General features: G+C 23.2%; 4 protein-coding genes across 11 annotated transcripts in view; all 4 read right to left on the bottom strand.

Annotated features, from left to right (window-relative positions):
• Positions 1–2,972, bottom strand: part of LOC122711810 (nicotinate phosphoribosyltransferase) — a 6,150-nt gene extending 3,178 nt beyond the window's left edge. Inside the window, exons 1-6 of one of the 2 annotated variants that reach the window (XM_043930878.1) lie at positions 2,346–2,972; positions 1,645–1,815; positions 1,415–1,541; positions 991–1,202; positions 404–522; positions 137–330 (exon numbers count right to left, since the gene is read on the bottom strand). In XM_043930878.1, the coding sequence (XP_043786813.1) occupies positions 137–330; positions 404–522; positions 991–1,202; positions 1,415–1,541; positions 1,645–1,815; positions 2,346–2,418 (896 nt within the window). In that variant the 5' untranslated portion in view covers positions 2,419–2,972. The remainder of the gene's footprint in view (positions 1–136; positions 331–403; positions 523–990; positions 1,203–1,414; positions 1,542–1,644; positions 1,816–2,345) is intronic. The other variant, XM_043930877.1, reaches the window with a different exon arrangement.
• A 5,980-nt stretch (positions 2,973–8,952) lies between these two features.
• LOC122711909 (zinc finger protein 90-like) lies at positions 8,953–12,349 on the bottom strand. Of its 2 annotated transcripts, none has more exons than XM_043931090.1 (5): positions 11,817–12,349; positions 10,391–10,627; positions 10,100–10,329; positions 9,657–10,031; positions 8,953–9,595 (listed from the first exon to the last, which is right to left on the bottom strand). In XM_043931090.1, the coding sequence occupies exons 1-5, from the start codon at positions 11,976–11,978 to the stop codon at positions 9,250–9,252; spliced, it is 1,350 nt and encodes a 449-aa protein (XP_043787025.1). In that variant the 5' UTR covers positions 11,979–12,349; the 3' UTR covers positions 8,953–9,249. The 2 variants fall into 2 exon arrangements, with proteins under 2 accessions (XP_043787025.1, XP_043787026.1); XM_043931091.1 differs by lacking the exon at positions 11,817–12,349 and adding an exon at positions 10,988–11,054.
• Positions 12,350–13,651: 1,302 nt separating this feature from the next.
• Positions 13,652–14,712, bottom strand: LOC122711855 (cilia- and flagella-associated protein 20). Its single transcript, XM_043930995.1, has 2 exons — positions 14,112–14,712; positions 13,652–14,037 (listed from the first exon to the last, which is right to left on the bottom strand). The coding sequence occupies exons 1-2, from the start codon at positions 14,385–14,387 to the stop codon at positions 13,732–13,734; spliced, it is 582 nt and encodes a 193-aa protein (XP_043786930.1). The 5' UTR covers positions 14,388–14,712; the 3' UTR covers positions 13,652–13,731.
• A 117-nt stretch (positions 14,713–14,829) lies between these two features.
• On the bottom strand, positions 14,830–22,243 carry LOC122711854 (double-stranded RNA-binding protein Staufen homolog 2). 6 transcript variants are annotated; one of them, XM_043930989.1, is made up of 10 exons: positions 22,086–22,243; positions 21,503–21,579; positions 21,034–21,254; positions 20,426–20,968; positions 20,136–20,344; positions 19,747–20,079; positions 19,097–19,625; positions 18,705–18,913; positions 18,307–18,557; positions 14,830–17,868 (listed from the first exon to the last, which is right to left on the bottom strand). In XM_043930989.1, the coding sequence occupies exons 2-10, from the start codon at positions 21,556–21,558 to the stop codon at positions 17,862–17,864; spliced, it is 2,358 nt and encodes a 785-aa protein (XP_043786924.1). In that variant the 5' UTR covers positions 21,559–21,579; positions 22,086–22,243; the 3' UTR covers positions 14,830–17,861. The 6 variants fall into 6 exon arrangements, with proteins under 6 accessions (XP_043786924.1, XP_043786925.1, XP_043786929.1 ...); XM_043930990.1 differs by having other exon boundaries at positions 14,830–15,989; XM_043930994.1 differs by having other exon boundaries at positions 18,377–18,557.
• Between the last annotated feature and the right edge of the window lie 3,278 nt (positions 22,244–25,521).

Raw genomic sequence — 25,521 nt, 5'->3', positions numbered from 1 at the left:
ATATATATATATATATATATGTATATATGATATTAAAATATATCTACTTCTACATATAAAATACAAAAAAAAATACCAAATATACTTAAAAAAAAGCAAAATAAAAAAAAAATTAATAATAAGCAAAATATCCTACCTTTCCACATCATATGTGTCTACAAGAGCAAGAAATCGTTGTGGAAAAGCAATAGCATAACTAATTAAAGCAGCTAATTCTCCATTAGAAGCCTCAGAAACTAGTGCTCCTATATCAGCTGCAATAGAATTTCGATGCTTGTAGGCTAATTCTAAAATATCATAAACTTTTCCTGTTTCTTTATGTGCCAAAGTCTGAAAAGATTATAAAATATTAAAGCGAAATAAAATTTTACTCAATTGAAATAAAATAAAAATATTAACTTACTTTTTCTCGCAAATCATCCAGAGTAATAAAAGATGTTATGTATGAATGTGCATGTGTTCCACCTACAGGAATATTATAAAGTTTTCCTGCTAAAACATTACTTGTACCATCAAAACCACCTAAAAAATAAATAATTTTTTGAAATATATTTAAAATTAAAAAATTTTTTTATTATAATTAATATAAACTAAGGAAAAAGAATTTTTATATATTTATTACTATTTATTACTTTATTTAATTCAATTTTATTATACCTAAAAACGTATATCTTAATATGATTCTTTTTAAAATTATGAAACGTAATTATATGTATATATGTACAGATATGTCTAAACTATTTTAAATTATTTGTTATTAAGGTGGTACAAACTATTACCAAATGGTGCTTTATTAATTTTGATAAGAAATTGTAAAATGAAATGATGGAGAAGAAATAATATTTTTTGATACAATGAAAAATATAATAAAAATAATATGATGTATTAAATTAATGTATAATATGTTAAATGAGACTTAAAAAAATATAAAAATAAAATTGAGATTTAAAAAAAAAATAAAAAGAAAATAAAAATACACAAAATATTTACCAATATAGCTATATTTAGAAGCGCTTAAACCACCATCAGGACCCTGAGCTCTTCGAAGACCAAATTCTAGCAATGTTATATTTTTCCCAGCAGCCATGCGAAATCTGGCTGCATTAGTTGCCATTAAACTCGCATAGTTAACTAATGTTAACAATGTTGTTTCCAAAAGTTGTACCATTATTAATGGACCTTCTACTCTTAGTAATGGTATTCTGCATAACATATCAATTTGTATTGAGGTTTTAACTTATTAAGATTTCGTGTTTCATCAAATATGTAATGTTGATAAGCATTCGAACATTAACTCTAACTGCTGTCTTAAGAGCAAGAAAAAGTTTCCTAAATGATGACAATGATGATGATGATTAACATAACTAAATATTATCTGCATGATACATGCAATTTCTAAACAATTTGTACTAACCTTGGGAAAACAACTGAACCTTCTTCTACAGCATATATTGTTACATCTTTTGGTGTTAAGTCTTTCAAATATTCAAAAAATCTTTCATCAATTGATGATGGCATTGTTGATTTTAAGTATTTAATATCTATAATTTAATATATTAATTGAAATTTTAAAATATAAAAAATTTTTTATATTTATGAATTTAAATTATTTGACTAATATAATATTTCAAAATAAATACATACCACTTGAGGAATAATGAAATTTTTCTAAAAATTTAATACATTCTTCTAAACCAGCAAAAATTGTAAATTCTCCTTGAAAAGGATTTTTACGAAAGAATAAATCAAATACAGCATAATCATTCATCTTTTCACTTTTCCAATAAGCATATGCCATTGTAATTTGGTATAAATCTAAAATTAGAAAATCAATGTAAATATATATTATTTCATATATTATTTCATATATTATTTCATATATTATTTATATATAAATGATGTTTTAATAAATTTATATAATTATAGATTATTTCAAATGTACAATAATATGTACAATAAATAAACATTAATTGTAATTACAAGTTTATTGAAATTATTAATTTTTTGGAATATAATATAATATAATTTTATGCAAAATAATTCTACTTAAAAATAGTATTTTTAAAAATTAAAATTATTATATTAATATTAAATAAGAAATATAGAAAAATAAAGATTAAATTATAACTTATTAAATAAAATATAATAAAAATTAAAAAATTTTCCTAAATCATTGTATACAATTCATGTGGATTATATTTTACAACACCACGTGTTACATCATTACTTATACGTAACATCTATTGAGTAAATAATAAAATAATGTGACCGCGCGTATTTTGAGGTTACTTTCTTCATTGTTTTTACAATGATATGGATTGTAAAGAAATTCACATTGTAAATACCTGTTAAGAGTGGTTGCACAACACAATTTTGACGCTTATTTTGACACCATAATTTATTCTCGTTATCTGACATTTTTTTTTAAATTTTCGCAGTCTGACTTAAAATATTGTAATTGAAAAAAAAAAGAAAAGATAATTATATGATAGTTTTTCCCTCAATAATACTGAGTGCTCACTGAACGACAATCGGTCAAGCGTTGTTACCGACGAACTAACATATTTCGACAGTGAACTTCGTATTATACACTCTGTATATTCTCAGAATCGATAAGAACGTTTGAAGGACGTTACGAACGACGCAACTTGTATTTCGCCATTTCCACCAATAGAAAAAGTTCTTCTTAAGAAATTACTAGGTATTGGATTGTCACGTTAGTTTAAGCACATAAACACATAGAAAACGTTATAAATTTATTCTGCGCCATAATTGAATCTTTTCTGTTTTTTTCCTTCATCCCCTCTTCACTGTATACATTACAATCAATTTGTTTATTGAAGATTCAAACGAAGGAAGATTATCTTAGAGAAAGAACAAGTATACAAAAATGAAACATTATTTATGAAAGATTTTATTTAATTGAATCTAAAAGTATCATATCTATGTCATGATTATTAATTAATAATTAGCTATTAAAGATATATAATACTATAGGATAAATTATAAGCGTATTTGCCCAGTCTGACTTAACCGCTTTTCAGTACTACTGAATACTACTAAAGTCAATGCACACCGAAATACAGAATTTTTTTTGTTAAATACTAAATTAATATTTTATCTATATTCCATTAAAATATTGTAATAAAATTTAAATCATTTTTAAATTCGTTATATTTTCACTAATATATTATTTCTATAATATAATATTCTTATAGATATAAGAGATATCAAATTATATAATTATAAAGTATAACATTTTTATTTAATAATAATGCTATGTAATAGCAACGGAAATGACTGCATTATCATTAATAATAATAATAATACATTATTACATTAATTATCAATTAATTACATTTATTTTTATTTTTTATTTTTCATTTACAAAAGTAAATCTTTGTCACTATAAACATAATTAATTTTAAAAATATTTTTTCATTTAAAAAAGAATAAGTATATGTTGATTAACATCAACACTTAATTCATAAAATTCATTAATTCATAAGTTTATTATTTTGACTTCTCTTATTTGCTGAACTGAATAGATAAGATTATAAAATTAATTTCATCGTTTTTAGAGGTAAAAGAAGGAAGATACAATTATCTTTTTTCTTTTTATGGTTTTTATTATCAATTTGTTCTTTTTGCACTATCTTATTATTTCAAAGATAAAATTGCATTACTATGTCACGGAAAGTATAATTATAGAACGAGACTCATGGCAATTGGGGAATCCTTCGATTAAACACATATCGTTAGGGGCAACATGTTCGTATACAATGACCTTGTAATTGTACAGCATTGCAGTTCATTCTTCGACAGAAAAATTTTTTTTTTAAATATCAAAAATTAATATGTAATTTGAAACATTTTGATTGTACGTAATATTATACATATTATGATGTAATTCAAATTCTTTTTTTCGTATCTGTTAATTTAACATTTTCATTACATCAGTATGGAAGTTAACATAATATGATATTTATCATTTATTTCTCCAGTACTAACATTTTTAACGTTAAATTCATAAATTGTTTCTCGATATTAATCAAATAAATATTTATAAAATAACAAATATTAAATGAATATATTTTTTCAAACGTGTTATAATCTATTTTATCTAGAACAAATTTTTTTCAAAAAAAATCATGTTAAATAATAAATAATTATTGATTAATTTTTTTTAGAAAAATTTTACAAAAATTGTAATCCATAAATTAAATTTTCGTAAGATAAAAGATTATTAACATAACGTTAATTGATAATTTATTATATAAACTAATTATTTTCTATCGATTTGAATAATTTCAATATATAAACATTATAAATAATGTAATAAACATTATAATAAAAAAAAATGATGAATGATGTTATGATAAATAGCGCAATTACAGAAAAGAAAAAATTTTGTAATATTTTTACTTAAAATTGAATTTAGCTATATAAATAATTTTATAAAATTAACAATTTTTTATTACATATGAATATTTATGTAGAATCGAACAAGCAAAAAACTTTTACAATATATACGTGATATTTATAATCAGAGTTATTCGTTTTTTCTATCTTAATTTAGAAATGAAAATAGTAAACAAATTTGAAGTAAACAACTTTGACTTATTTAACTCATTTGTATGAGTCATAAAATAATTATTCTAATTATTGCTTATTAGTATTTATATTAGTATAAATTGTATTTAATATAAATTTTATTGATACTAATACTAATTCTTATTCTAATTATTATCTTTTTATTATTGTTGTATATTTTACATTTAAAAATTTATATTTTTTTTTATTATTTCAATCTTCGAAATAATTTTCTATTCAAATTGAAAATCAAAAAATAGATTTGAAATAATTTTATGATTTTTTTTCAAATAATTTTAATTTAAAATTGAAACCAAGCTCTCGGTACCAAACTTTCGGTATAATTAAAACCAATTCGAAAAAAAATTAATAACAATATTATTATATATATATTATATATATAAATACTCTTTTTGTTATATTATGTGTATTATGTGTTGTTGTTATTCTTTTTGTCATTTCATATGTGTGTACATATATTTATATCAAATTGACAAATTCAAACTATATTGATAGTCATATAAATATGTATTATAAAATTATACACTTAGGGTATCTGAAAAATATAGAATACCAGATTAATTGTAGATTCCTGAGATAATTTCAAATAATATTTTTTTTTATAAAAATTTTCGTTACAATTCTGTTAACAAATTATTAACAAAAAATCAATTATGGAATAGATTAATCAAGCCACAATGATAGTTATATATTGGGTAGTGCCGCTGATCAAGCATAATAAATCCAAATAACATATGTCAAAATAACATATACATATACTTTTTTTTATATGTTTGAATATAACAAATATTTTTTCAAAAAATTATATTGAATTACGTTTTATTCAAGAACAATGAATAAAACAAAATTGAAAAAATAATTATTATTTACATAGGATTCTTTCCATTACGATTTTTTTCTTTCTCTCCTCATTTATCATCTTTCTCTTCCTCTCTTCCTTTATTATTTTCTTTTTCCTCTTCCCATCTTTCTTTTTCTCTCCTCTTTTTATTATTTTCCTTTTCCTTTTATTATCCTCCCTTTTCTCTTACTTTTTATTATCCTCCGATTCATTCTCTTTTTTATTATTCTGCTCTGTCCTTCCTTTTTTATTATTATTATTTTCCTCTGTTTATTTATTATTTATTTATTTATTTATTATTTATTTATTATTCTCCTCTGTTCTTTTTTTATCATCTTTTTCTTCCTTCTTTCTTTTATCATTTTTTTTTTTGTTTATTATTCTCCTGTTTTTCCCTTCTTTATTTTCTTTTTTCCATTTTTTATTATCTTCTTTTTTCCCTCCTTCTTTTTCTCTCTTATATAATATATAGTTGTAGTACTTTTCTATTATATATATTCCGGAATATTCTTATGATAACATAGTTATTTTCCTGAAATAAGTGATATCTTTAGACAGTATGACTAATGATTGTTAATCATATGCAACAATCTTTTGTTATCATGAATTACTACAGAAACAAAAAGATATAAATGCAAATTTAATATCTAAACTAATTTAAAGCATCTGGTAAAAGTGAAATATGAAAATAATGTAGATATCTTTTATATATATAATAATTATTATATCTATTATAATTAAAATATAATATGTAAAATAGAAATTAAATTAATTATTGTAAAAATTAATGATATCGTTTTAATATAATTAATTTTATACAAATTTTAATTTTTTTCATTATAATTGCAAAGTTTTAATTTATTCAGGAAAAAAAATATATTTAACATAATTTAAAGAAAAAAGTTATATTTAGTATTATTACATTTTTATATTTTTATGTTTTTTATTAATTGATCAAATAAAAAAAACATGAAAAATATAAAATGAAAATAATAAATGAAGTTAATAAAATATGTAAAAAAATTATTAAACCAATTTTTTATACAATCATTTTATTAAGTGTCACAATTGATATTATCGACAATTCATATTTCGAATCTACATATAATTATCCAGTATTTGTCTGCTGAAATACACTACATTAATTTACTGCGTTACTGGCACTTCTGAGATACTGTTTTAATCGCTAATTTAAACGCTAATCGTCTTTGTGTTATGTGGACTTTAAAAAAATACTCAATTTTTGACCTATGGCAAGAGCTGAGCAAATTGATTTAAAAATATTTTATTATCAATTAATAAAAATTTAAAAATATTGGTTGACATAATAATAAATATAAACTAATGCACCGTCAATAACTATAACATTTTTTAGGTGCAATGTATTTGGCAGTATTAGGACTAGAATAAAATTGAAGAAGAAAATAGATAATTTGCTCATCTCTGCTTAGAACTAGATGTAAAAATTGAGCTGTGAGAGCGAGATCGTGAGCGATTCACTTTCGTTTCTTCTTTTCTTATCAAAAATTGATTATTTTCGCAAATACATAATTATCGAATAATCTTAATCCATTACTACATAACTGATAAGCAAAAATGTAATTGCAAAATATACGATTATATCTCTAAGCAAGGGTGGCTATCCATCGCAGCTTTCGCGTTATTAAATATATATTATAAAATATTTTATTAAAATGTTTATCTTGAGTATTATTTGATTTGAAAAATATCTATTTTTGAAATTAAAAAAACATAAAAAGATAAAAAATATTATAATATTTCTTAAATTAAATTCAATATATTAATTGTAATATAATTTCCATTCTTCTTTGGTCCATTTCACTTTCGTTAATGCGAAAACTCAACCACCCTACGCTAATATAGCAACGCGGTTATACACGGTTTTTTTTTTTTGTTCATAAGTACTACTTGTTACTTATACAAACATCATACATTTTTCTGTAGCTATTCATTCGAACATATCGAACATCCCCTTTTTTGCTATCTAATATATATGCGATGTATACGATATGAAAGCAGAGGCTATGATCCTCTACATTTACATGTTTTCTTCTCTAAAAATTCTTATCTAAAGTTTCCTAGAAGCTACTCAGACTTTAGTTAATACTTTTTTTTTAATCGTATATCTGTTTAAAAGAATAACATTGTGATCGTTTTTAACATTGGCTACAGCCTCTACATTATTTATTATTTAATACTGCATTTTGAATAGACTAGTCTCATTTTTCGTCACATATAGTCATTGATATCATATACTAATTCCTTATATTTATGCTTTATTCTAATTTGACACAGAATTTCGTATACAGTCTTAACGTTACTTAATGATGATGTTCATATATTGTGCTAAAAATATGGTTTGAACTACAAAATTTCCTATTTTTTTTCTTTCGAAGAATGCTTTCTTTTCTTTTTTTTCTTTTTTTCTTCTTTGGTCATTTTTTTATCATTTTGTCGTAAATATAAATACTTTATCAAATATTGTTAAATAGCTCTTTATATTATGGACAAAATAACATATTTTTTAAAACATTTATCACCATTCAAATCCATTTACATTATTTATTAAGAATGAAATGAAATTGTTCAGGTGACATAACAAACATAAATATCAAATAATTTCAATATTTAATGTTTTGTACCTTTTGTCTCTTGAAAATATACTAAGTACATATTGTTTAAAAATATCACATATAATATACAGAGTACCCGTTTAAGGATTCAAAAAATATTATAAATTCCTTATTTTAAATATAAAAAAAATTATATTTCGCCAAAGATTAAATTTTAAGCGTACGGAAATAAGTAATTGTGTTACTATTTTATTTTATATCTACAATGTAAATAGTACTTAACCCATCGATATGATTGAATTTTCTAATATACCGCCGATTTATAAAAAATCACAGTTGTCTTATATTTTAATTCTTTTCTACTAGTTATTTTTTTACGCAAATTATAAGAAATATATTTTAATTCTAATTTTAAAGCTTAAAACTTTATTGTATTCATTACCGATGGGCCAATTATATTAATATTAATTGAAAATTATTCGAATAATACTATATCTTGATTGAATAATATTTTCGATTTTCATTAATAATATGGTCGCATAAAATAAAATTTTCAAGTTTTACTGCATTATTATAAAATTGTTTTTAAGAAATATTAACAAGATCTAAATATAATTTCTATTCTTAAAAATGAAGAAAAAAATGTATAGAAGTTAAATACAGATAAACGAGTAAAAAATACAAATTTCTTATTTTGACTAGAGAGTTTAAAACCTATTATTATAATTACTTGTACTATATATGATTCAATAAATAATAATTACTAAATTGCACATAATTGCACATTTATCAACAATGGAAGTATATCAAGTTCAATAACATTCATAATAGATAAAAAATTAAAAAAAATATATATTTGTTTCTATTTTTGTAAAGAAGATCTAGTTATATCAGAACAAACAACTAAGTGTTTGTTAATAACAATAAGTATCTAATACTAAGTTCAAATGATTCAATTAAAGTATAGAAAATTTCCGTTGCTTCTTGCATTAGCACCATTAATATTCAAAATTAAAATTTTTTTTTATTATAATAGCTAATATGTGAATATTATTATATTTTTAAATTATTAAATTAATTATTATATTATATATATTATATATATATATTATATATATTATATATATATATATTATATATATTAAATAATTAAATTATTATATTTTTCTAAAACCATTCTTCATATTGATTACCCATGGTTCATCTCATTAAATCTGCTGCTCTTTGTCTGTCTCGATGTACTTCTCGAGGATGCATTCTTTTACGATGTGAGAAACAATTTCCAGAACTTGCAAAAGCTTTTGGACAGTATGGACATTGATAAGGCCTTGCACCTGTATGTTGATTTATGTGAAATTTTAAATCTTGATTTCTTTTAAAAGTTTTATCACAAAGAGGGCAGGCGTGCGGCCTTAAATCCGAATGTGTTATACTATGAGCTCTTAATGTAGAATTTGTTGGATAAACTCTTCCACATACATTACATGGAAATTGTATTCCACCATGATACTCTTTGTGTCTGAATAAATTTGACTGTGTTTTAAAACTAAAATAAGAGTAATTTTATTAATAGTTATTTTATTAGATATTTAATTAATGATACTTACATTCTACCACATATGTCACAACCATATTTTCCCTTAGGCCGATGAGTTTCCAAATGTACTTTTAAATTACCCTTAGTAGAAATTTTTTTACTACAAATTGGACAAACAAAATTACCAGATGAATTGTTGTCAGTATTCGTATGAAGCACACCATTAGTAGAATATACTTGTGATCTTAAAATAGGCTTTCCATCAAGTCGTTTATCTTTAGGCAAATGAGACCATAAATGATTTTGTAGACCAATTTGAGATATAAAAGATCGAGCACATATTGTACATTCATGAGGTTTTGTTACATCTGAAATGTGTTCTTCAGTATCTTCTTGTGATTTATCATTATTCTCTTCTTCTTTTTCTTTTTTTATTTCATCAGTTCTATAAGAAATAAGTGAAATTTAACATATATGTTAAAAAAGTATAAATATTAATGTAAATATTCTTACTTATTTGTTAATGATAATGGTTCTGGAATATTCATTCTTGTTATTATTTCTTCTGTATCAGATGCTTCTGAAGTTTCTGATGATGAATGTTCCATACCATATTGTAAAAATAACATTGGATCTACTTTGACTTCCATTTCCTCCATATTTGGAGTATGACATATATCATCTTGTGTTATGAATTCTGATGGTCCCAATGGTTCACCTTCAGCTAAAATTTCTATTGCTCCCTAAAAAAAATATATATTGAATTTTTCAATTAATTTAAGATATAATGATTATAATATATACTTTAGTTAATATTGTATGTAATAATCCTCGATCCTCTATCCTTCTTGTTGTGTTTTGCATATCTTTAATACTTTCTCTTTCCATATCTTGTGTATTTGTATTATCAATATTATTATATAATTGTATTTTTAACTTCTCCTGTGTTCTATATGCCATCATAGCAAAACGATGAATGCTCTCTAATCTTTTAATACAAGTAACACATACCATCTTTGATAATTTATCTTCAGAAGATACCTGTAAAGAATATTAAGAGAATCAAAAAACTCAAAATAGATAAAATATAAAAATTTTTGTTAAAAAAATTAGAAATTAAAAAATATAATATAAAATAATATAAAAAATATAAAATTAGAAATTAAAAATTATTGGAATGTAATAAGAAAAATTAATATTTAATAATAAAGTATTTATCATAAAAAATATTAAAAATGTAAAAAATTATTTCTATAAAAAATTTTTTAAAAAATTATAAATATTTATAAATATTTTATAAAATTAATATATTTTATTTACTTTATTGATAAAAATAATTTTTTATATAAATTTTAATTTTTAAAATTTTTTTACAGAATATTTTAATAAATAAATAATAACCTTAATTATATATTAATAATTAATCTTATTAAATTTATTTAAATATTTATATATAAAAATATTTCCTAATATTTTAATTTATTAATATTAAATATTTTAAATGTAACTTTAAAAAAAACTTTACTTATTATTTCTGATTTATCTTGTATACAGAATTATATTTATAGATGCGCTAGTTACATAGTACATATAGCATACTTATTGTAATCAATAAAATGCTAATTTTTAACACTTCTGTATTCTCATCAAAATGGATTCTTCCATCTTCTATTTATGGAAGAGAATTTGATTATTCTGAATAAATTATATAGGTATAAAAATTAACATAATTAATTTTTATATTAATTTATACAAATAAATAATGTAAAACATATTTTTGTTTAAAATTCTTTTTTAAATTTTAACAATTTGATAACTAATTTTTTTATTAATGATTCTAATTAATTAATTATCATTAATAAATAATTTATATATATTAATAAATATATACAATCTTTTTAATATCCTATTTATTGAAAATGTTATATTTATGAATTTAGATTGATGCCTATTATTATTTTAAAATTTTACAGCAATTCTCAAATTTTAAAAATATATATACATGTATTTCATCATATATATAGAAAAAAAGATATAGAAAAGATTGAGCGCGAAGTATCGCTAATACTAGTAATACTAGTATCGCTAGAATACTAGTAAAGTTTTCGAAAAAAAAATACGTACAAGTTAGTTATATACTACTTTGAATATATATATGTATACAGCATATATATGCATAGCGCATACAGCAGCATTCGCGCTTACTCACATGGAGCAGAGAAAGACTTACCAAGATATACAGATATTTTCGTATTTTGGTTTGCAAGTAGTGCCGTCTACCATCTTCTGCGAAAATGTGAACCCCATCGTTTCTTGGTATGTCACTAGCACAAATTCGGCAGTGGATCTCGTCCTCCCGATCGCGCTCAAAATCGCGACCCGCCGTACCCATTTCAAAAAGAAAGAAAACAAATGACAAGATATCACCACGCTAAAAAATGTTCTTATTATTTTATATTTTTCTTTTCACTATATTTTATATATATAAACACATTTTAAAAAATAATTTATATTAAATGATTCACGCGGCTCTGTTTCACAATGTTAAATTCATTGCTTATTATTATTTTCCCTCCCTTTTGATATCTTTTAACACCTTGATGAAAAATGACAGAAACGTTCGATATAAAACTTTCAGCAATGCATCTTTATGAATGTACCAATGTGTCTGAGAGAGTTGATTATTCTAACGATTTTTTTTACTTATGAGTCTCCCGGATTGGGTGAGATTACTTCAGCACAACGTTAACGCTTTAAAAACGACGTCGGCGCCGGGCGTCGGCGTCTCTCCCGAAACGAGTGCTCAATACAAAATATATAATAGCATTCGTCGATTTGAAAAACATATGTATATAACCAATTGTTTTATTTATGGATTCCGGTTATATCAAACAATATTATTATTAATAAATTATTATGTCTTTTATTATAATTCATTTGTTATTTATATAAGAATTAAAGATTTTATATGAAATCTATAGATTTGTACTTATAAAATTTTATCTTTTACTAGAAATAAAGAATAAAATGTATCAGCGCGGTACTCTTAATTGGTCCGCCATCTTCTTTCATTCATTCCTTTATATTTTTTACTTTCTTCGTAAATGATTTGTCAGAGTTATATTACACTATACATCATTATTGAATCATAAATTTTTTTTATTGAAATAGATCTCGATCGATACATATTGTAGAAGTCACATTACACCAGTAAATTTTGTAGCAATTTTTCCAAATTTTCCCGCCATTTTTCTGACTATGTATTACTACGCCTGTAGTGGGAGAGTGAATGTAGATGTTTTTGTCGCAACGAAAAATAGTTCCAAGTACTTGCGAACGAACAGCCTCCCCCTTGGATATGCTACGTCCCCATTTAAAAAAATCAATACTTAATAATTAGCAATTAATACACTTTCCAAGTATATACGACTGCTATCTTGTTTTCTGCAGTTTCTAATGTACGTATATATTTTCTTGTTACGTAATGTTTAATCTTTCATATTAACGTGTAAATTATATAGCTTTTTTAAAATTGCTAAAAAAATATTGTAATATTTTTATAATTGTTTCATCATAAATAAAGAAAATATTATTTTTAATTTACATTGCAAAGTTTGAATTAAATACCTGAATAGTTATATTTTTAAGATTAATAAATAAACGTAGGTTTCGAAAATAAGAAGTTATCTCTGTGAATTTGTATTATTTTTTTTTAATATAAAATAAATTTGATTTTATACAAAAAGATACAAGTAATTAATCAATTCATTTATACTTTTTATTAAATGAAAAATACAATCAAAGTAATTAATTAGATATAAATTTTATACATAGATTTTTTATGCATAAATTATGTCAATTTTTAAATAAACTTTATTTTTTAATATAATTTGCATTATATCTAACAGAAATATGCGTAAAAAATAAAATATATGTAGTGAAATATATATCATTCTTACAATGTTATTAACTATTAATATAGAACATATATATAGTAATTTGTTAATATACTAAGTACATGTTTAATAAATAAGTATTAACTGTAAATGAAAATCACAAAATTGATTAATTTATAAATATTTATAGTTTATTCTTGTCTTTTCTTAAACATTTTTCTGTAAAGTGTTAAAAAATTAGAACTAACATTAACATTTTGCCTTATTCTGAATTGGCAAAAATAATTTAAATTCTGCTGGCAATTCATCTTCTGAATATAGTCTATCAGAAAAGTATACTCTTCGTATTCTACAGTTTGCATGGATTTGAACCCTTAATGTTTCCACATAATTTGTTCCATATGCACGTCTAGTAAAATCAGCTAAATTAAATTGAATCTGATTCCATCCATCATCTAATCTCATTGGCATTGTACAAATAAATGGCTTTACTCTAGTTGTAGATTGATAATTACTAGCACGAAATCTACGGCGTACATTCTTGTCATCAATTACCTGAAATCAAATATTTATGATTATTTGAAATTTAATATCATATTTTGTTATAAGATAATTAAATATTTTCTTACCTGAACTTCAAATGTAAAATATTTTTTTAAATTCTTAATTATCATCACTAGAAATGGTAATTTTATACCTAATGTTTTTCTAGGATCTGCTGGACATGTTATATATGTAGTACTGACATTACTACCCAATATTTCCAGTACTAAACTTTGTATATCATTATCCGTAATTCGTTTTATGTGCCCGTTTCTTACTTTTTTGTCCCAAATTTGTAATGGCTTGCTACCAATACTATACAAAATTGATAAAAATCCACTTTGAAAAGTGTTTTTAAACATGTTCACTTGCTTATTTCTTAGTCAGTTTTTACAAAAATTTTTTCAGTTATTTTTCTTTATAAAAAACATGCGTTTAGAGAATTCAAAGAATTTTATGCTTTCGTTTTATCCACAACTTAACCTTTCATTTTATGATGTGAATTTCACTAAGAAGTTACATGATTTAAATGATTTTATTTTTGAAGTAATAAATCTCACATAACACTCAACATCATTCAGTTAACAAAAGCATCTGTAGTTTATATCGACATGTTTTTTGAGAAATTTTATTTGCTAAATAACTTTAGCGATAAACATAACCTATAACATTTGTGTTTGATCAATGTTGCTGTTAGATTTACAGCGACATCGGAAATCAATCGATTATCTCGAATGTATCGATTTTAGTCGTTCGAGATATTAAGAATTTAAAATATAATTTGCGATTATTTAAAAAACTGAATACATTTTAACATTTTTACAATCGTTTATTGATGTCAAATACAAACCGATAAAGTTTAAATAAGCAGTAAATATCTACGTATTAAACAATCATTTTAAAACAGATGTAACGATTTTTCGCCATAAAAAACTTTATCAGTGTAAAATCTGTACTGTCATAATTTTATTGTATTTTTTAATTTTTTCATCCGATCACACTTCTTTTTTGATTAATATTACTCAAAATTATATTTTATAACTATATTCTCTTGAGGAATGAATAAGAGAAACAAAATGACTAATTTATTATTAAGCACAACTTTCATTTCTATACCACAACATTAAAAACAATAATCGTATGATTATGATTTCTTCTTCCATTATTAGAAAAGCATGTTCTAATTATTTCTTTAAACATAAACATATACAATATCATAAGGTAAATTAATGTGTTTCAATTATTTTTTATAGAAATTTTTGAATGAGTGATACGCATTTTTTACTAATTTTGAATTTATTTCCTTAACTATTGGTACATGATTCAAACAAACTTAAATTTTTTAATTATTCGAATATAAATTGACAAATTATTTTAATTACTGAAAATATTGAAATTTTTGTGCATTTATATCAATAAATGAAACACAAAATATATACTATGATATGATAATAATAATCAGATACATTAACTTTCATGTACCAATAGTACAATTGTCCAATAATTACAGATTTTAAAGAAAAGCGTTACTTGCAAAATAAGTATTTAGAATGATCTTTTATTCTAATGCATCCGCGTTATCTCTCAGAATCACATTTATTTTTTGTATTTCGTCGAGATATTTCCATTTTATATATCTTAATAATTAATACTTTATTTACTTATTGTTACCACTATAACTATTGTATTACAGTTTACGCGGATAAAATAGGTCCTGCAACAGGGGTACACTTTCGTAGGATTCATGTTTCTTTTTTTTTTTTTTTTTTTTTTTTACCGAAATAATTATGTGAAAGAGTCTTATTATGACTCGTTTTCCTTGTTTCTTTTATTTGGAACACTGAATCCCACGTGAAGAAGGAAGGCCCACCTATGAAGCGATATCTCAGAAAAAGGAACATTCATTAACTCGTCCTCGAGTGACCTATAAATTATTCGGAAGGTTTCGCGTTACGAAAGGTTATCTGAAAGAAAAAAGTATTATAAATGATAGAAGCAATCCTTTTCTTCTATCTCCGTGATACGGAGCATATTATGGAAATATTGTGGAAAATTAATCATATTGAAACATTACTTGTGTATGTTTTTTTTTTTTTTTTTTTTTTAAAGATTCATTAATATTTAAGAAACCCCTATAAAATGATACGATGAGAATAATGAATATAAGATAAGTCTTTATGCGAGAAATATAATATTATATTTTCTTTGTTCTTATATAGATAGAACGTTTATTATTCGACATTATCTTCATTCATTATCGGATATTTTTTGTATCAACTTAATAGTTCATCGTTATAAACTTTTGGCAATAAAACAAAATTTGACAACGTTTCTCAATGTTGTTTTATTATTTTTCGTTATGATTAAGTTAAATATATTTTTTTAATAATTATGACTCAACGAGGCAAATTTTGAATTATTACCATCTTATTTGTAATTTCCAATACATCCAGATTTATTTTCGTTTTAGATAATGGATGTATGAAAATTTGAATGTCCTCTACTTCTCAATATCTTGTAAAACACGAATAACCCCAGAGTGCTTCTAGGCCCCATAGAAAAGCAAATTGGGGCAATAATATGAATATATCACATTACCTTTTTTTTAATTTTACAAATTTGAAAACGAAAACTTGTAGAATATCCGAATACGTTTAAAGAGTCCCCAACCAATTGTCAAATCTTTTGTATTTGTTATTACTTATCTGTAATTAATCTTAATAATAAACCAGTGTAATAATAATATTGATTTAATAATATTGATCTAATAAATAGAAATATTTCCTAAATATTTTCTTTCATTTGTGTGAATGTTATGATTATAAAAAAACTGATTTCTCAGTTGGAGACACTTAATACACATAAATCCTTAAAATTTCTAATCGAAAAAATACACTTATTTTGATTGTTATATACAATTTCAAAATTAATGATTATTAAGAATCCCGCTTTGCTCAACAAAACGGTAAAAGATTTTTGTATGAAATAAGATGAATTTACCAAAATTATTTTTAGATCTATATAAATGAAGACTCATAAAATTGTTTCATTGATTTGTAGATTTGCGATCATAGTAGGTAATAAGACATAACAGACATTTTATTCGCAAGAATAAGAGAAAGCCAAGGATTAAATAGAGAAATTAGGAGATGGCCGCATTTCATCTCAGATTTCAATATTTTTCGCTTAACATTTCTATAATGCTTTCATGATCATAAACCACATCTCTCTGGAAAATGACCATTTTATTCATGATGTTTTAATTTTATGTTTATTGATTGTGGTCCTATCAATGAAATTGTTATAATAAATATAATAGAATCAATGAACCACTGTTAGGATCACAATCTTGATCAAGCACCAATAATACTTATTATTTCATGATGCAATTACATATTTAAGTGTAGAAAACATGATTTAAATTATAGTATTTATTTATGTATTAATGTTTATACTTTGTACCATACTTATAATTGTTATAGATATCCATCAAAGCTTACTACAAACAATCGATTTTTATTATATATTTATAAAAAAAAATAGAAAAGAAAAAAAAAAGTAGAAAAGAAAAAGAAAAAAAAGAAAGATATTTCTTTGTTATTTATTTATCATTTATTGGTGCTTGAGCAATTTTTTTGTTGCGATTAAGGCACTGCAAAAGATTGATCCTTCATAAAAAGCTACTGATCTTCAAAATCCGCGATCCGTTAAGTTAAAGAAGCAATGGCGTAATGTATGAAGATCGAGAGTCATCGGTGATTCAATATTGAAGTTACCATGTAATAAGGCCCAGAGAGATAGATCGAGAAGACTCATTTTCCCTCCGATTACTTCATTCAACAACTGTAATATATGTAAATATATTAATAAAAATAGAACACATGATTAATATTATGTAAAAAATAATTGGAAGAGGATAGATAAAAGCAACATATATACTATTAAAAATAAAAACTTGCATTCCTAAATAATAAAAAGTATTATAAACATATAATAATGAAACAGAACATTGACTTCTGTATCTGTTTATCTGTAATAAATTAAGGAGAATTCAATTAAATCATTATTCTTAAAAATTATTTAATTTCAATATAGAGGTTTAATATTAATATACAAATTAATACTAAACCTATAATGAAATCATTTGGTATATAAAATTTTCTTTCTAACATATATTGTTCTCATCAATGACTTTATGAAATATCCTTAAGTTAATTTTCCTTTGCAATGCCTTAAAAGGGCAATGTAAACTTATATAAGTCTTAAATACTATATAATTACTTATCAATAGCTCCATCCATTATATTGTTTTTAACTTGAATGCTAATGTGTATTCCATCTCCAGACGCACCTTTATCTTTTTTTGTTTGTGAGTTGGATGCATTATCGAGACCCAGCTTACTTAAAGTACATAAAGCTTTCAATGCTGCTTCGTTACGACTTGCAGTTCTCGTTGGCCCATTACCATGACAAACTTGTGGTGGATCTGTACTTAATGTTACAAGTGATAGATATTCTTTATTTACTGCTCCCTAAAAACAATATTATCAATTAATTATTAATTTATTGTTTCATATTGATTTATTCTTTTTTTTACATATAAAATATAAATACTATTTTTGATATTTTAATACTATATATGTTATTTATAAATACATATTTTAAAAATTTTAATTTACCTTTGGAAAATCATTAAATTCCACGCTGAAGTTAAATAATTGAGAGAGATATTTTAATTGATCTTTGGGAGAAACAGTAGGTGGATTTTGTTGCTGTTGTCCTCGTAATTCTTCGGCAACAATTTGTACACTAGGTCCGCTGCCTAATTTAGATTCCTGACCTCCATCCACTAATAGAAGTCCAGGTACTAACTGACGTCCAATAGTTCCTGATTAATATTAATAATCATAATAATATTAATATTAATAAATTTTTAAAATATTCATATATAATAAATTACATGTAATTCTTAAATTTTTAAAATTTGCTTTTTATAATTTACATAGAATAAACAGCATAACAATTTTTATTATATATAAATTAATTTTCATTTACATTAAATTAATCTTACCTCCTACTGGTGGATGAGATTGAGTTTCATTAATTTGTTCATCTTCTAAAAATGTGACTTTCCTAGGTTTTTGTTCAGTATTTTCACTTTCTCCTGTTTTAATTGATGGCTTAGTAGGTTGTGGTTGAGGCTTACTGTAACCTAATTGTGCTAAAAGAGCCTCTGCCGCAGCTCTTTTAGCTAATTTTTTATTTGGACCAATTCCTTGAGCAGAATGTTGTCCCATAGTAACTTCCATAACGAATTCTTTTCGCCTTGGTGCTCCTTTTTCTTCAATTAAATTATAGACAGGTTCTTTTTCTCGTTTAGCTTGTTGTATTTGATCCAATCGCGAAACAGGATTAACTTCTTCTGCAGCATCAGATTCAGAGCGTGGTTCTTGATAAACTTTTATAAGATTTCGCGACTTCTTTTTTGTTGCCGGTGGTTTACGTTTTACTCGAACAAGACGATTTTGTATAGTTTCTGGCAACGGAGGTAGACGATTGAGTTCTTCTAACATGAATTCAGCTGCATGTTTCTTTGATACCTATATATTAATATTAAGTTTATATTATATACCTATATCATAAATATTAAGTTTAATATGTCTTATGTTAAAAAAAAAATAAAATTAAATTAAAGAAAAAGAATATTATATTTATACTTACTTTCTTTGAAGGTCCTTCTCCTAATGTAACTTTATCTCCAACAGTGCATTTTGTTCTGAATGTTCGAATATGAGGTTTACCAATTTCTGATACAACTTCAAAACTAACAGGTAAACCACGTTTTAATGCTTTTTCATGAACTAAAGATACAGGACTTTTCAATTCTGCAATTGGATCTTTAACTTCACCTAATGTACCGTTTTCAGCAGTGTTACAATTTGCTACTTCTTCCGGTAATGGTAATTGGCGTAATTGTTCTAAAGCTTTACTCGCCGCATCATGTCGCGCTGCTTGACCTGTCAGACCTCTACCAATAAATTCACGTTCTCCTACCTATAAATTAATACATGTAATAAAATTTTATATTGGAATTTTTGTTATTTCTTTACCTTTAAAGATACAAGATATAATTGAGGTTCTGCATGAAAACCACGATTATAAGTAGGAAAACGTGGATTAAATATTCGAGGAAAATGTCCTAAACTATTTGTAACATATTGTTGTAATCCTGCTGGTGGGGCTTGTCTAAAAGTATAGACAGTAGCTTCTCCTCTTTTCATAGCCAAAGCATTTAATTCAACAGTTGGGGGTAAATTTCCTATAATGAAAAATATAAATTTAATATTTATATTCTTTACATTCTTTAATTAAGATAAATACAATAATGTATTTTTTTTACCAGGACCACTAAAACATTTTCCTGGATGTCCAGCTCTCATCGTCTTTGTAGGTTTCGGCGGAGGCCGTTGATACCAAGTTTTTGTTAATGCTTCAGTAGCAGCGCTATGCTGAGCTTTTTTTATGCTAGGACCCTCAGCAACATATTCTTCTTCTCCTAACTTTAATGTTACTGTAAATCGTTTTTTGTGCGCTGGTCCTTGTTCGTTAGTCAATCTGTATTGATGCTGAATTTTATTAAAACGTGCTAATTCATTCAATAAGCACATTGGTGTTTTTTCTTTCATGTTTGCCAAAGCTGAATCAGTCACATTAATATGATTTTGAGTAGGTGGACTCTGATCTCTGGACTCTCCATTCTTTGTTTCATTTGTAGCAGGTTTATTTGATTCTATGCTTTGTGGTTGTTGAATATGTTGTGGAGGCGGAGGATTTCGTTGATTGTTTTGCTGTTGTGAATACTGTGGTGGTGGTACATTAGGATTTTGTAGAGTCACAGAAACAGTATTTGTCTGATCTTTTAGACTGACGCTAACCATGGTGCCTAAACAAAAAAACTCAATTAATTTTCTAATCATGCAAATAATGTATTAATATGTTATAATATACCGTTTAAAATACCATTCGTATTATGTGCATTCATGCCCATCAACATTGGTTGCCTTGGATTTCCATGAGGTGGACCAGGATGTTGCATATGATGAATATGTTGTTGATGGGGGGGCATGGACAGTATTTGTTGATGTGGATTCCGATGCGATAACGGATGCTGAGGCTGATGTAAAGGGGCCATATTTGCCTGTTGCATAGGTCGCATCGGACCACCCATTCTAATAAAACATTAAATAAAACAAATATAAATATATTAATTTTCATTTTGAATAACAATATAAATATATTTATAAATAATATAAATATATAATAATTATAATTTATAAATAATATAAATGTTATATAATTATTATATATTGTTACATAAAATAACTTAACTATATAACTATAAATCTAAATATATGTTATATATTTATATGTAAATTATAAAAAAAAAATTTCATATATTACAATAATTATAACAAACCTATTATGATCTCGAAGTTGGTTTTGCATTGCGTGATGTTGATGGCGTAACATCATGTAAAAAAAGTGATGCAAAACCTAAAATTAATAAAAATATTAATAAAAATAAGTGAGATATTATAAAAAACTTATTGAAAAAAAAACTTATTTAAAAAAGTTTAGATTCTATTATAATTTGATATATTAAAATTTATAATGAAATTTTTTTGTAATGAACATTTTAATAAAAAAAAAATGTTAATTTATTAATATAATAAATATTAAATATTGTAAGATAATTTATATTTAAATAATAAAAATATGATTTTTAACAAAATATTTTGTTATTTATGTTAAATCAATATATTTTTAAAAATTGACAATTTTAAAAACAATAACTAAATTACATATGTATTTGACAGTAGTTACAAACATACATCATATCATGCATATTATGAATTGAATTTAAATAATTCATTTGTAATTAGTAGGTATAACAACTTAATCATAGAAGAAGAATTTCTATTCTCTAAATGAACTAGTCAATAGATAATGGGCTTGGCCCGGCTATTTGGCAGCGGAACTATGCGGTTGAATTTTCTTACCGAAGTTTGTTCTATTTCACGAAAATTTTCAGATTATTCAACAGCGAAATTTCCTGCGAAACAGATCTGCCACTTAAGGGAACACTGCCAGGCCCTTTATGCGGCTATTGGCAAACAGTAAAGAAAATCGTCTGTAGACTAAAATGCGGCCATTTTGATGTGAGCCTCTCGGCCACCGTCTCTCATCCCTTCCAAAGGATATCCTACTTGCCGATTTTTTTAAAAGTCTACAATATCGATTATAATTATCGATACTTCTCGTTTCTTTAAATTATAAGTTTTTAATCATTTTTGCTTATTATTTATTGTTATAATTCGTGAATTACAATAATAAATAAATATTTTTATTCAATACATTATTAATTTATTCAATCATTCTTTACTATCAATAAAGTTTTTTAAAAATAGTATAAAGATAATGTCATATCATAAATTCAAATTTTAAAATCAAAATAACGGAAATAATGATTACTTCCATATTATTAATTGAGATTTAATCAATGCTATTATTAATATGTATATATATTTAAATTTAATTAATATTTCAGGAGAAAATAAATTTAATAATAAAGTCAGTTTCATATGTTTACTAATTTCATGTAAAACAGCATAATTAAATACTTCAAATGAGAATGCTTCATATAGAAATATCAGAATTTTATGTATATATCTTTTCTATTATAAATATATGATCTATTCATTTACCAAATATAATAATGACTATTACCTTTTTTTAAATATTTTTTTAAAACAAATGTTAAAATATTATAATATCGATGTTTTTTTTATTGAATAAAATTGAATAATGTGACATGTATATAATATATACTATAAATTTTGATTGAATATACAATAAATTTTTATTTTTAAATAATATGAAAAGAACTTATGTAATTATTCAATATATAAAATAAGATTGTGTAAAATATAAATTGTTTAATTAATAATTATTTAAAATAAAATTTAATTGATCCTTTTACAAAAAGTCATCTATATATCTTTGTGATGTATAAACTACAAGTTTTTGTATTTTTTTTATATAAATTATTCTTATTTATTTTATTTTAAATTGAATAAAATTTAAATTTATAATATTATTAATAATTATAGTTTAGAATTTATTATTTAATATGATTACGTGAATATGTAAACACAACCTAAATATTCTATAATTTTTTTTACATATTTTAAATATTTAAAAATGAATTTTATATGTAAATAAATAATTTTTATAAGATATTTAATTTATTATACTTAATTTAAATGAAAATAATAGACCAAATAATATGTTTTAATTTTTTCGATTTATTTTTTTAAACTTCATATTTCTTTATCTTTAAATATAAACGTAAAAATGAAACAATTATTCCAATATATATTTTGTTAATAATAATCATTCATATATGCTTATTTACAATAATATTTTACAATAACAGATATATTAATATGTTGGATACAATGAAAAGATAAATAATTAAATATATTTTGAAAAATATAATAAAAAAAAAATATATATATATATATATATATATATTATAAATATAAAATATTACAATATGAATTTGAGTAAAATTATCTTAATTTAATGGACTGTAAGGGCATAAAGAATTATGAACACTAATATTTTTCTAGTCTTTTCTTTCAAAGTATATAATTTAGTCTTTTTTTTTAATGTGCAAAAGTATTAAATTTATAATCTTATATTTTTTCACAAATTCATTTTTTGTGAAAAAAATTACAAACAAATATTTGTTTACAAACTTACAAGATGCATTATCTTAATCAAAATAGTACACAGTATTTTTTTACAGTTTTGACATTTATAATTATCTTCAATTAATCTGTTTCAATAAATATTGATACATTAAAAAATTACAATTTTTTAAACAAAAATTTCATAATTATATTATTTATTCTATTATAGTTTTTCTTATCAACTACTAATTCATTATAGAATCGCACTTTGTGTTATATTCATTCAACTTTCTTATTAATTTCTCTTTGGAGCCAATAAGCGTGTAGCATCATTGTCTTCAAGACTCAGCTAAGCTCCATTATTATAAAATAATTTATTAAACATTTAACGGTTTTAATTAATAAATACTATTTGAAATACAATTTCACTACTAAATTTACAAAGAGCAGAATATAGATATTTAGTGTCCCTGTAAAAAATTTCAGGTTGATTATCTTACTTAAAAAATATTATTTAAATATAAAAGGGCAATAATTATAATCTTCATATCAAAATGTATTTGGAAAATAAAAAAACAAACCCTTTTATATTTAAATTTGATTAATTCATTTAGTGATATAGATGATATGTTGTAATATATTAATATATCTCATAAAAATTCTTTCTATTTTCATATAAATAATGGCGATGATTAAAAAGTAGTTGAAATTGCTTTATATATTTTTAGTATATATATGATTCATGATTTAATTAATTCATCAATAGGTAAGATAATCTTCCTGATTATTTAATTTAGGACAATCTACTTAATATTTGGTCAAATCACTATTATTCCTTATAGATAGCAACAAGTGATTTTGACATTAATTATTTATATAAATTATTATTATTATAATTTTTTAACTCACTTCTATTCAATATAAAAGAATTATGAAATATAATAATAAAATTTATTTATGTTATTTTAAATGTAAGTGATTTTTCTTCTTTTTAAGTTTTCTTAATGCATTGTTTATATTTTATAATAATAACTAAAACAAAATTATTGAAGTGAGTTAAAAATAAATACAATTTTTTTATGCTAATTTTCAATAGCATTAGGCACTGTCAACCCTTCACTGAAAATATTTTAGTAAATTCAGTTCTTGATAAAATTAGAAAATCCAATTCTCTTATGATAATTTTCACTCACAAACAACATGCATTCAATATAAAAAAAAATATTTATCATGATGAAACAATTTCTATTTTCATAATATTTTAATTTAACAAATTACATGATAAAATAGTATATTTTTTCTACTTACAAAATTTGAATGTTTACAACTTCTTTCTAAACAGAAGATATGTATTAAATTTTTAAATTTATTTTTTCATTTTATAAAAAACAGATTCAAAGTTTAATTTTTATAATATTAACAACATTCATAACTAAACTTACAAATCATGTTATACTTTAATAAATTTACTTTTTATCTACATTTATATGCTAAATCACAATACTGTACACTAAAATTTTTGTAAAAAAAAAAGAAAAGAAAAACATAATTAAAGAAAACATTTCTGTTTTAATTTATTAAAAATCTTAGTAAAGTTGGCAGAATTATGTTACTCGATTGTTGAAAGTTGTACTTTTTCAGGATACTATATTTACATCAATTTATTTAAAAAGTAGCAGAATTTAGAAATTGAGCTATATATATAGCAATTATGTGTATATGTATATATACATATATACAT

Source organism: Apis laboriosa, unplaced genomic scaffold, assembly GCF_014066325.1.
Source record: "Apis laboriosa isolate Shangri-la unplaced genomic scaffold, ASM1406632v1 scaffold18_cov149, whole genome shotgun sequence".
Lineage (NCBI taxonomy): Eukaryota > Metazoa > Arthropoda > Insecta > Hymenoptera > Apidae > Apis > Apis laboriosa.
Note: the sequence above shows the minus strand (reverse complement) of the source record. Positions and strands in the feature narration are given on the sequence as shown.